At 43.7% G+C, this 13,450-nt stretch overlaps 1 protein-coding gene across 1 annotated transcript in view; it reads right to left on the bottom strand.

Annotated features, from left to right (window-relative positions):
* Positions 1-13,450, bottom strand: part of LOC120893994 (semaphorin-2A-like) — an 87,839-nt gene that overhangs the window by 14,371 nt on the left and 60,018 nt on the right. The window contains exon 4 of the mRNA XM_040296282.1: positions 609-677. Coding sequence (XP_040152216.1) covers positions 609-677 — 69 coding nt within the window. The remainder of the gene's footprint in view (positions 1-608; positions 678-13,450) is intronic.

Genomic DNA, 13,450 nt, shown 5'->3' on the forward strand with positions numbered 1-13,450 from the left:
AACGCATTAAAAACCCCTTCGGTGATACACGGGCACCGGTTAGCGCCATCATCATCATCAATCGATGGTGGCTGGCTGCTATTTGTCATCAGTTGCCAATACGGTGCTAGCAACAGCAGCAGCAGTGCCCATAGGAGGACACAAGCTCCAATGCCCACGCAACTCATATTGTCATAAACAGAAACCTCAAAACCAGAGGGAATGTTTTCGAGAGGATGCATTTTTTGTAGGCTCCAGTTCGATGGAATAGCTCCTATGGGAAAGTGCGACCTATCGCGAAAGTGCAATGAACTATTCCGCGTTGACACAGTATGTCGTCGCTACGTCCCAGGTTGCAGGTGCGATCGTAACGATGAAACGTGCTGCACTGATCGCACATTTATCAGATGGTGGAAGAGACCGTCGTGGCAGTGACCGGTTCCTAAACCTTGTGTGTAAGGTGGATGGTAGGAAATTATGCAGCCCTTTTGGAACGTGATGCAATTAGTCGGTGCAGCAAAATGTTGCTTTGTCGAAACGCATGTTGTCTTTCATTGTCTGGATTTCTTCAAACGATGGTCGTATTCCTGGGACCAGGATACATATTTCAGAAGGAAAAGAAAACTTACCTCACTCTTGCCACGGGACACACAGTTCCGGATGTCCGCTCCAGTGGGATCAAGCAGCATGGAATCTTTCTGTAAATGAAAAATCAAACAATGAAAATGAAATACATCTGTAGAATGTGACATAGAATGCCATATAGCTAGTATTATGAAGCTTTGTTTTCAATTAGTAATAATGTAGTCAAGTGGTATGAAGTAACCTTTCAGATTGAATAAATCAATAAAAAAAAGTTTACTGTTACATTGGCGATGGTCCTTTTACACACAAAGGATTTTTAATAAGATTTAAAAAAGAATTTTCAACATTTGGTTTCACAACCTTCTAGAAGTTTATTTGTTTGAAGCTTAAACTTTCTATTTGTTTCGAAGAATTAATGCCTTCTGATGTCTGTATTTCTGTATAAAATGACTCTAGTTTTGAATCAAATTGCTGCATTTTGTTGTAGAAAGATAGCTATTCATTAGAATCTGCAAATTACCTAAATTGGTAATATACATGCGAATCCTATAAATAAACATTTCAAGAACTGCTGGTAATGCAACGCATCTAAAAGTGTTATTTGAAATGCATCAAATGGGATTTTCGATCCAACTTTCCGCGTCGTGTTGGACTGTTTCAAGGTATACTTTCAACCATTGGTGGTATAGACCATTGTATTCAAAATATAGACCAGAAGCTCCAGGCTTTTTCTGCACAGTATAAAGCTCTAGTATTTCAAACAGAGAGATCGCATGGAACTATTTTCTATTTTTTTTAACATAATAATAAAACCGATTGAGTGTACTAAAGAAGGAAAATTATAACAGTGTCCAATAATTACGTTTCTAGCAGACTAATGCCTAAGTCCCGGAAACCAAAACTCCCCCATATACTCAGTCCAGTCCGGTCCATCGAAAACCAACGCACAACCGATTTCAATTTGTGAACAAAGCTAATTTCATACCTCACCTTCCCCGGCACAACCCACAAAAGCCCACTCCCATTGTGCCGCCCAACAGTTTGGCACACAATCCGATTATGAATTCTGACACAAAAGTGCCACAGAATCTGATTTCGACCGAGAAGAAAGAATCCCAGTAACTAACTAAAATCGCATTGTGATAATGGGTTGCGTTATGGGGAGCGGGAACTCAGAGCGGGACCAAGCACACAATCCGGGCGACGTTTCATAAGCTTCAATTGATCCTACTCCGGGGAATAAAGGTTTTTTGGTCACTGTTACAAAAAAGAAAAAGAAAAAAACAAACCCGCCAGCAAATAGGCATCCAATGTTTAGAAGCTAATTTCATAAAATGATTAAACAAAACCCAATGAGCTTTTGGACGCTGTGTACGAGTGTCGAAAAAAAAAAACATAATAAAAAGGGAGCACAAGGTATAATAATTCCAGTTTCTAATGACACAATTAGAACGCCCTGCCTTGCGTCACCTTATGCTTGACCTTTCCCCGCCTGTCGCTAGGAATCTGTGCATCTGGGTGCAAATGGGAGGGGCGAGAGCTTTCGCGCAGCGGACATTGTTGCTTTGATTTTTGCACTCGTTTAAAGCCGTGGCTGGCAAAGCGCCTCACCGAACGTTATGTTGCCGGAGCTGCTAGTGCGCCATCCCATGACCGGCACCGGCTTGGAGGAGCGCTGGGAACGGAGTGAGGATCATCGTAGCAAAATGGAAAATTAAGTCTTTGTTTTAAGAGAGGCCAGAGCGCCGCCGGCAGGGAGCGCGGTCTGTTTGCCTAGGTGGTACAGGGTTGCAAAAGCTTGGCATTGCCAAACATCTCCCATCGTGTGCGGCTTATTGTTGGGAAATTGAAATAATTAAATTGAGATCTCTATTGCTTCATTGGGTGGCATTGGTTTCGGCGTTTGTGTGTCTGTGTCTGCTGTTGCTTCGATATGATGCGTTTCGAGGTAGAGTGGAAGATTGTTTGGCACAAACATCCTTTGCGCCTTCGTGTGCCATTCTTTATTGAATTGTTCTAAACGGTGCGAGCGGAGGGAAGGCGTAACAAGATGAACATATAACGCAGACGCTCACGTGTTGTTGTGCTTTGAAGTTGTTAGATTTTTTCCCGGTTTTTATTTCACATTGTCATCGCGATGATACGTGGTTTGCTTCTGTGTACGAATATAAGATGAATAAGCAACGCCTAGACAAATAGCGACAAGGAGCGTGTTTAGAAAAAATGAAGGAGTCCCATCGTATAGTCATACATTTTTGATTAGAAGAAAGTTTCAACCTGGCTCACTCTCGTTCTTTTCACCTGATGAAAAAGGTGGCTTGTGAGCTTTTTTTTCGTTTTGGCTTGTTTTATGACAATCAGCAGCCCGTGTGGTAAAAGCACACGTGGCAAGTTGCTTTCTTGTGGTTTGTGTGCTTTGAAGTTTAGTTCAGCAAATGAGCTGTTTGTTTCTGTTGTCGATAGGTTCATGCAGGAGTAGTTGGTTGCCCGGAAGGAACGTGCGTGCGACGACAAAGTAGAAACGCACACACATCTCGGGTCAGGGTCGCGGCTGTGAGTGGGTTGATTGATTTTCCATTAAAGCGAACGGAGACGCAAGCTCCAATTTGCTATCGATTTTTGCATACACGGGGAATGGAAACTTATGCCCCACTTTAAGGGTCGTTAAGGTAGGTGAGTTGGGTGGTTCGATGTGCTATAGACCCATGTAAAATATGTATAAGAAAATTATTGTTTGTGTTTGTTTTGACGGCATGAGTTAAGTGATCCCGATGTATTTTGTTTACTTTACAAAAAAAGTGAGTCATGATTAAATTGTGTCATACGACATGCCACAACAAGAAATAGAATAAAACAACTAGGTCTCTTGAACAAACTTGGAGTTGTGAGTGGCTGTGGAGATGCGGAGCAAAATGACCCTGAAGGTAAACCCCCAACAAATGTGACCGTTTGCTCACATCAGCTATTTTAAGACTGAAAGAGACCACCAATGAAAACTCCGCTTTAAAAAACTCGTGGGAGCCGAGAATGACTCCTTCACGGTTAATTTTCACACACCTTTCCCGATGTTGACGTCTTTGGCCTGAGTCCAAATCGGTCATTTGACACAAGCTGTTTGCAGTGGGAGCAAAGAAAAGCTCGACCCAATATATAATCCTCACCTGACTTTTCCGTTGCCCATCCCTCGAACTGCTGCCCTACTGGTAGACTTCCCACCGAAGCAATAAAGGGCACAAGCAAAGCAAAGAAAACACATTCATTGAACGATTTTCTCAGCACCGGTGTCGGAGCTTCGGTGGAGAAGGTTGATAAGATTTCATAACGATTTTATTGGATTATAGAGAATTATAGTTTCTCGAGCCAACGGCCCAGCATGCGAGTGGGAAAATCGTAAAGCCGAAACCATCCGTTTGCAGCGAGCCACCCAGCTAGTCGCGCCGTTCAGGGCCCAGGTCCAAGTTGTGTGTGGCGAAGAGGAATAACCGGGCGAAAAGAATTAAAAATTGATCAGTTTTGCTGATATTTTACGCTACAGTGATGACGAACAAAAAGAAAGGAGCGAGAGAACGAATGAGCGAAAATGTCCCATCAACATTGGCGAGCGAAGGCGTACAGCGAATCCGATGCGACAAAGCGGGTTTGTCCCAAAACATCCGGCAATGGATTATACAACTAATGAAACCCGCAGTTTTTTTGTTGCTTTGCTTCTTTTTTGATAAACTGGAGCAAAAAAAAAAACACCAACCATGCCAATCGATCCCGTACATTGGAAAGTGCAAAACGATGGCAAATGGATGCGATTCTTCATTCGCCTCCCTTATCGGGTTTGGGGGATTTTCGCTCAACGAGGCGACTCGAGCAACGCAACGGATCGTCAAAGATTAAATTACTAGAAAATGTGTGCCGTGCAACAGAAAGGGGAGAGGGTGAAGGAATCATTCAACGAGCTGAACCCCGTGAGCTGTTTTGTCTTTTTGTCCTGCTTTCTTCCAACATCATCGCTTCCGGTGAACCGGGTGCGCGCGCCCTCGGAGAGGCTTTTATATTGGAGACAATTTTTGTTCCATCCCGATGAGCATCCGCTGCCGATTGGTGGAGCATTTATTGGATAAGTGATTAATGATTTCAACTTGAAAACGACTGAAGATAGATTTAATTTCATTACACATTTTTCTACTTTCCGGCCACTGCCACCCGGAGGTTCATTGGCGGCAGTTAGGGGTTGCCTTTTTGTTTCCGAGAAAAAGCATGAGCGGCGCATGAAATGAAGGTTAATAAAACAAAAAGGGAAATAATTTGCTGGTAATGAAATTGAATACTGATTGATGGAGCATTTATCAATGGTTGGGGAGGCTTTTACGTTACGGCACGGGTCTGACAGCTGAATTGAGAGCTATATTTTATATTTAGATATACTTTGAACGGTCATTTGTTGAAGATATTTTGTTTTATTAAATCTAAAATTGAAATAATCTACCTATTTTTTACTTATCATTATCTATTCAATCTTAAACCTTTATTAATTTAATTATATTTTGGCAAACTCATACACATTAAATTCGTTTTCCGGACAATAGCGCACCAAAGTGCACCATCGTCAACAATTCGTATTCCACGTGTAAACCTACTCAAGAGTTTGCCCATTTACTTCACCATCTCCATTGGCAACCGGCGCTCAAGATGGCTTTATTTGATTTGATTTAATTAAGCCCACATTTGAGGGGAAATAGTTTTTCTCTCCATATCGTTCAGATCAAGCGAGACCTCAACCACTTTCATAATATGCTTTCCGCATTATGAAACAACAATTAAGCAAAGGCAAAAACAAAAGGAGGAACACTCTTAAGCAACCAACGCGCACAAGAAAAGGCGTATGCAAGCGTACAGATCTAATAATCATACGCGTATTGATGTGGTTTGCATTGAAATGTGCTCATCGAAAGGAATGTGGCTAGATTTGGTTGCTTTCTATAGTTGAGGTTCCGAGAATTTGGAGCTTCTGTCTGACATGAATAAAAGAGAAGCTGTGTCGGTTTCGGGAACATCTCATTCCCTCGCTTAAAATTGGTTCTCCATAATGGCTCGCAAATAGGAGTCCGAAATCCGATAACAATACAGCTACCCAAAAACTACAGCACAGGGAAAGCAGTGCTCGTACCCTCGTTGGCGAAGGTAAATTGGGCTCCTTTCGTGCCGGTTTTGGTCGAAAGGAAATTAATCCAATTTGGCTTTTAATTGCATTGCACACAACTTTATCTACCTGTGCTTGAAATGTCGGTGTGTATTTCCGCACACCTTTCCAGATCGGCTGAATCGGTGTATGCGAGTATCGGTGAAAGCTATTGCAATAAGATGGTTTATTTAATTTTCCTTTTATTTTGTCCAGCAGCTTCCGTTTGGCAGAAGCACCCGAAACGTGTTGCAATCTTGCACTCCCATCCCTTGGCGCTACCGTACTGCCAAGCGGTTGTATAAGTAGGAAGCATTCACTGATGGAATTTTAATTCCTTCCTGTTCGCCCGCTGTTCCCGCTGCACGGAAAAGTAATTTGTTTTGTTAAAAAGTGAATTTCTCGTTCACAGCGAGGAGGAAAAACAAACATTGTCTTTGCACAGACAGGTTGTAGAAGGCACAAGGGGAGGAGAAGGGAGGGGGAGGGGATTATTCTGGCCAAAAACCACAGCTCAACAGTGCTGGCGATGATGGGCCTGTTTGTAAAATGCCAATTTACGTGCCCCGAATCCTACCAACCCACTCTCACCGCTTTTTCGATTATTATTGCCGCATACATTACTCTCGGCGGTTTCGGAGGGATGCATTCTGCCCAGATTGAATACTTGAAAGTCCGCACCCGTCTATTTCCTTGGTAACCAATCTCTCAAGAACCTTGTGGCAAATGGCTTTCTTTTGTGGTAGCGCTTAACCCTAGTCCGCTGCACCGTGGGCGTCGGGATTGATGGTTTGATTCGCCCCCAAACCTCCACCAAGCAGACCAGTTTTGTGACAGACGTCGAAACAAGCCTAACCGCCGATTCCTATTAGCCCGACCGTCAATCAATGATGTCCGCCCGGGGTTTTCACTCAGCGATGGATAGGACCGCCGTCGGGTGCATTTCAAAACACGCAAAACCGCAAAATTTGATCATCGCGGGCGAGCAATTTCGGTCCATTATTGTGTTGGCTGGGGGCTGGTGCTGTGATTGTCCGCTCAGTTTGATTGTGGATGCAGATATTTTCGGAGACGATTGTGTTGCCGTATGTATTGTGATAAATGAAGATTGATATAAGTGATAAGTGCGTGACACTGTTCGAACAAAGCGTCGTTTATCCATCAAACTTGTTGAAAACTTAAATGGTTTAGATATTAGAATAAAATTAGAATAGAGAGTTTGTTTCTGGTGGTTTGTTAGCTATAAAATTATCCAAATAATGTTAACAACGCTGCAATGACTGAGCGATGAAATGTAACCCCACGATAAGTCGCTACACCTTTCTAGGATAAAGGGTTTTAAAACTTCATGCTTAATTTGAGGCATTTAATGGGCAATGGGCTGGGTTGTTTGAAACTTCAAAGCTTTACTTTTAATATTATTTATGATAGTTAGAACGTGGAATACTAATACTAAATTCGAACTCAAAGCAAAGAAGAGATTGGTTCAGACAGGAATGAAAAACCCTTTGAAGAATATAGCCGAAAAATATACATTTCGTTTGACATTTCCATGCATTTCTACTAATATCAAACAACATACAAATTGATGTTTAACAGTTTGGACTTCAATTAATTTTGAAAATACCTAAAAAAATAGTTTACACACTTTCTCTGAACTTTCCTATCATTGTCACTAAGTAGTAAGTATATTATTACTTGTTATTCGCTCTTTCTTTCTTTCTTGCTGAATGAACCCGGTTATAACGATTGCAAACCATAAAGGCGCTCATTTCCCGAACCTCAAGCGGAAAATGAAATATTTCTGATGCAATTGTTCTAATCGAGCGATATATTTCATTTACGAGCTGGCATTTGTGAAATAAATTTAATTTATTTCATCGACATAATGTGTCGGCGTATTCCTTTTTTTTTTGGTTTTGCTTTTTTCCACACCCACCCACAGCTCTCAGCCATCCCGCAAAGGGAGCGCACATTAACCACGGATCTGCAGAGCACGGGTTAACCAGTTAGGATGTGTAAAAATGTGGCTTCGCGGAAAACCACGCATCACACGCAACGCAACCCCCGCGTGTGTCCGATTGGAATTGCAACGGTGCGAAACTATGCATGGAAGGCCTACGGCAGGCAGCAGCACGCATTAGTGGCTGCATGCGCCTCCCACGTTTTTGTCGCACGGACTCCAATCGCCTGCCACCCTCACCCAGGTACGAGTGAGGGGTGGGTTTGTGGCGCGCGAAAATTATCACGCAAACGCGTGCAAATGTGAATCACACAGCATCGGTACAAAAGAATTACCAGCGGTAATTGTGGCAAGTGGAGTGGGGGAGGTCGGTGCAAATGTTTATACCGTGGCCACCTCCGAAGTGCAAATCGGCATGCGTGCGATTGCAAAATAGCAAAACACCCCACGGTATGCCCCCGGTTCGCTATTGAAATAGTTTCCACCAACCGAGCGGAAAATGGGGAAAATATTTAATTTCTCAAAATTAAATTAAATCCCCCCCTCATCCCAACTTGGACTGGGGAGTGGGGTTTGGGTGTGGGGTGAATTTGAAGAGCCGATTGTCCGTTTTTTTCTGTGCTGCCTGTGTGTGTGTGAGAGCGTTTTGTGGCTTGTCTTGTTTCACAACTCCACGCAACCCCTCGCCGGGGCTTAGTCAGCATGCCAAGGGCGAACGGATTCCCGCCAACGCAGGGCAATGTTACGCGTGAGTGAGGCAATTTATATTTTCATAAAATTTTATTTCATTACTTGCGTTATATATGACGTGCCGGCAAAAAAGGGTGTTGGCGCCGGCCTTTCGGTAGTGACGGCGGGCGGGTGTTTCCGTTGTCGGTGGAACAGGGTGGAAGTGCATTTTGTAAATTGGTCAGTTTTTAATTGATATTGGACTGGTTAGTGTGCGGCGCATGAGTAGCGGGGAGTTTTGATTAGAATTTTCATCACTCCATCACCACCCCTTGGATGACTGGGCCCGCCTGGACGCCAAAGTGTACCTCCAAGCAATATGGTGAATCTCGTTCGATTCTAATCAGAGCGGCCCTTTGCGGTTGGATGAATAAATGCATTAACAGCGTGCAAAACGTTGTGCATGTATGTATATGTGTTTTTGTGGCCATTAAAGCAGAAAATTCCTGCTCAATACAAATCGGTTTGCCACTTCGGTTGCGATGGTACGCTTCGCCGGATTTGCAATCAACAAAAACAGAACAAAGCAAAAACTTCCTTTTTGAGCTTAAAAAAGCTTCCGTCCCAGGCAACTCAGGATCGAAATTAGTGTCGTAAAATATGATTTGTAAACCGGAAATCGCTTTTGTATCACACTTTTCCGGCTGCCGTCATTAGTGGCTTTTGCTATCGCGGTGGTGATAAACAGTGGCCAAATTTTCCACCCGAATAAGCATCCCACCGGTTGATCTCACCCGTCCGCCCAAAGCGAGCAATTCCTCAAAATTTATTTACTATTAAATGATGAAAAATGGCACACAGGGGTGCAATAAATTCGCACACTAATCACCGCGCACGACCGATTGGAACGATCGGACCCCTGGCCATCGCCACACGCCGCTGTTGCCACATTGCTTCCTCGAGCTTTCCGGTTCGTTCCGTGAGGTAAATGGAAAAAAAATTGGAGCCATTTTGCTGGTGCGATGCTCGCCAACGTGGCTGGGAGAAAAAAATATTAAATAAAAAGGCTTGACAGTTTGTTTTTCGTCCTGCACGCGTGCCCCCCCCCCACCTCGACATACCCGTAATACTCACTCACTCTGCTACAAATCATTTGACCGGAAATCGAATGTCACAGTCCCCACACCGGTCCACACCGGTATCGCGTACGATCAGAAAATATGGAGGGATAGCGGGATGACAGTTTGTTTACCCCGAACCAACACCCCTCGGACCGAGTGTCCTTCTCTCCGAAGCGGTCAATGGTGGTCCGGCCACGTGCTGGATGGATTGCAAGCAGGATGGCAAAGATGGGAATAGTGTGAAAGTATCGGACCGCGGACCTTCGGAGCTCATAAATGTTAATCGTTCACATATCATTTATGGCTTATCTGTGCTGTCGTCGTCGTCGTCGGCAATGTCCCCTCGTTTAACTAATCCAGCGTGCATGGAGCGGCAAAGGAAGGAAGACCAGCGCAAAAACGGTTATGGGATGCTGACGCCTTGGGTTGGGCTTGGGAAATTGTGGGAGTTTTTTGTTGTTGTTGTGTGTGCTTCCTTTCGTCCCATCTTTCCTTCATCCAAATAGCTGATTTGGTTTCGTTCAAAAAGGCTAACGAAGCTAAACGGAGACACCACCGCACGCAGCAGCATCTTGTGCCGTGTGTGTGTGTGTGTGTGTGTCGAGTCATCGTGGGGCTAGCGCTGGACTAGCTACGGATTGACCTTAGTCGGGATAACGCAGAAATGGCCACTGCCGGCCTGCGTTTGACCTCAGGCTTGACATGTCATCGTGAGCAAACCGGCTCAAGTAGGCATCGTTTCATGTTGTTTGTATGCTTTTTGTGGCTAACTGTGATCTTCTTCTTTTTATTAGACCTTATCAGCATTGGTGACAGTTCGATTTCCGGTCAGTGTAGGTGTTGCAACTAGGGATTTTTTGCCATTGCACACTTCATTTCCTTTTTATTAAGCTATCAAGATGACGCACATTTTCGTTCTCGTCGGCCGGGTCATGGAGCATATGACGAGGTTTGTTATCTTGTGGCCTGCATTGGTTCAGCTAGGCAATAGATGCAGTAAAGAAAAGTATTCTTCGTCTTTTTAGAATGGAAACAAGTTGATATTATGATTGAAATGAATAAAAATCTCCAAATGTTTCAGGAAATAGAAGCTTGGATTTCATACCTATACACAACTTTTTAATGTCAATTTTGAACCGAACTGACATTCATATTATTAAAAATAGCTGTAAGAAAAACGTCATATTCTACAATATAGCCAAATGATAGACGGGCCTGCTCGAGCTGATTGAAAGGCCGAGTTAATTTTTCACAAAAAGATTTAAGTGTAAACCAAAAATCATATCAGTATATGTTAACAATCATCATTGTTTTTTTAAATGCTTTTAGTAATGGATTGTATGATAAAATCTTACTAGGAGACCTTGTAAAATTTTAAACAAAATTACATGAAACCCGTACGCTCATTTTATGACACTGTAGCACATGAAATGAAAGGATGATATGCAAATTGAATGTTCTTTAACTGTGTATCCGAAAAAATGCGGTAAAATCCTTGAGTCCGAAGAAGTAAAGTCTGTTTGCAAACCTTTGACCTAGATTGAAAGGCACAGGCACGTAAAATCCACGACTAAACGTTTCCAGAAATGACGTCCACGTAGACCAAGATAAGATCGGAACCGATACGCTGAAGTGCCAATACCCGATCGATTAGCAGTAACATTAAATGCTCCATCAAATGACGCTCGGGACGAAGTGCAACAACTGCTTGCCAGCAGTGAAAAAAAAACGGGCCCCTTTACACACGCACCACTCACATCGAAAAGTCATTGCGTCAACGTACCGAGTAATCGATAACGATTCCACAGATGATCTCTCTTCCGGGCAAATGGCCACATTTGATGGCAGCCTCCTAATGGTGGTGATGCCTTGCTTCAGCACAGAGAAACGAAAAGGGAATGCCGAAAAAAAAAAACACTCACACAAACACACATAACCATGAAGAACGAGGAAAGTGGAGAGATTCATCGCATGAAACGTCAAAAGGTGACACGATTATCCTGGCTGCAGCGATATCCGTATCGTTCCGTATCGCTCTGGCGAGGTTAGCTCCTCCAGCAGAAAAAAAGGTAAGCCACTCGCCCAGCTCGATGATACGGCCCGGAGCCATTAAGCTAACGTCCCCCCGGACACTGGCGCCCACTGCACCCTTCGGCTGGCCACGCTCGAAACGTTAGGCGGAATTTGTGAGCGGCATTCTTAAAATGTTCCGAATATCCTGAAGACATATTCCTGCCCGGGCCGGCTTTCCAGCCAATGTGTATGTGTGTGTGATTTCCCTCTCGTCTCTCCCATTCAGGAAAAGCTTCTTCATTACAGCTTACTGTTGTTTTTCTTTTTTTTGTCCTTCCGCCTGTTGTGTTACCACACAAGTTTTTATTTTCCTTTCCAAAAACCATGGACACCAAACGTCCCATTCTCATAGAAACACACACACACACACATGCACATCCTGTGCTCCCCGGATACGCGGGGTCGTTATTGCCGCAGGTGGCTCACGAATATTCCAGCGATGGCATGCCTTTGGTTTACGCGCTGGTCATACCGTTTGGAGGTTCTTCTTTTTTTGATTTTCCTTCCCGCAGGTTGAATTGAGTGTTTTCCGAGGGTTTGTGGGAAATAGTGGTCGGCAAAGGGAATGACCGACTGCCACGCGAAGGGAACGCCTCGGGGGACAAACTTCGTGTCGTAACATTTGTTGGACATTCGGGATTGTGACAGCGTTTGGGATTAGCGTTCTGCGGGAGTAGGTTTCGCAGTCGCAAAAAGTCACAGAAGAGTGTTTGCAATGAAAGAGAGAGAGAGAGATAGTGATATAGAAGGAGAAACTGGAGGAAATAAAAGAGAGAGAAAGAAAGGGAAGGGCAAACGAAGAGCGATATGCTGGCGTAATTTAATAAGAAAGGTCACTGTCGTTCTTTGATTGCTGGTTGAAAGAAAGAATGATGCTATTAATGACAACAGACACTTGAATTTTCATTCTCTACTTGAAGATAAGAATGAAATGAGAAGCTCAGCTTTAAGTTAAACTTAAACAATTTCAATGTTAGCTAGATTTTAGCAAACCAGATTTTATCGATTTGCGATAAATTGCTAACATTTCACCACCAAATGAGCTTCTGCTGCTTTGTTGCAGTTTCCTGGATGTTACAAACATAATTAACAAACAATTTTTACGTTTTATACCTTCAACATCACACGTTACATTCTGCATACACACTCCTCCATTAAAGGTCACGTAAAACAGAACAAAAAGCAAACGCTCCTTATTTAACAAGTCATATAGCTGGCTTGCGATGGCTTTTTTTATTTCTCCCATTCTACACAATACAACCCTTAACAGCCAAGGACGTGCAGTAGCTGTGTGCAGTGCAGCAAGCAAACTGCAACCTCAACGAAAATCTGCCCAGCGATGAACGAAACACTGGTGTCAGCGCGGTGGGTCGAAGAAAGCTCGACCGGAAAGATACACACACTGCGATAGTAGCACCGTGCGATGCCAGGGTGGGAGAGTGCCTGCAGAAAGAAATGCAGCAGTGAAAAACTCCCAAAACCTTACACCGTCCATAGAGAGTGTAACAAAAGTGGGAGATGTAAAAAAAAGACACGCTTTTGAAAAAACCAGCATCAGCTGCATTTTAACTCCGGTAGTAATTAATTTAGTTTGCTGGAGAGAGAGACAGCGAGAAAGAGAGAGAGAGGTAACCAAGTATGTGGGCAAACGTGGGGAAACCTCCGGCCCCAAACCACATGTGAGCACGGGTGCAAATCCGTGAATCCTCCACAAGGGATATGCATTTTAGTTGAGGCTAGGAGAAACTAGGCAAAAAAACGAGCTGCAAAATAAAAGTGCTGTCGTTGACGAACGGAGCGACTTGGCCCGGTTGCGGGCAGGGCCGGTGTTGCAGGAAGGTAATGGACGCTTTTTTTTGTTGTTTGCATCCATTCGTTGTTTTTACGTAC

The sequence above is a fragment of the Anopheles arabiensis genome, chromosome 2 (assembly GCF_016920715.1).
Source record: "Anopheles arabiensis isolate DONGOLA chromosome 2, AaraD3, whole genome shotgun sequence".
Taxonomy (NCBI): Eukaryota; Metazoa; Arthropoda; class Insecta; order Diptera; family Culicidae; genus Anopheles; species Anopheles arabiensis.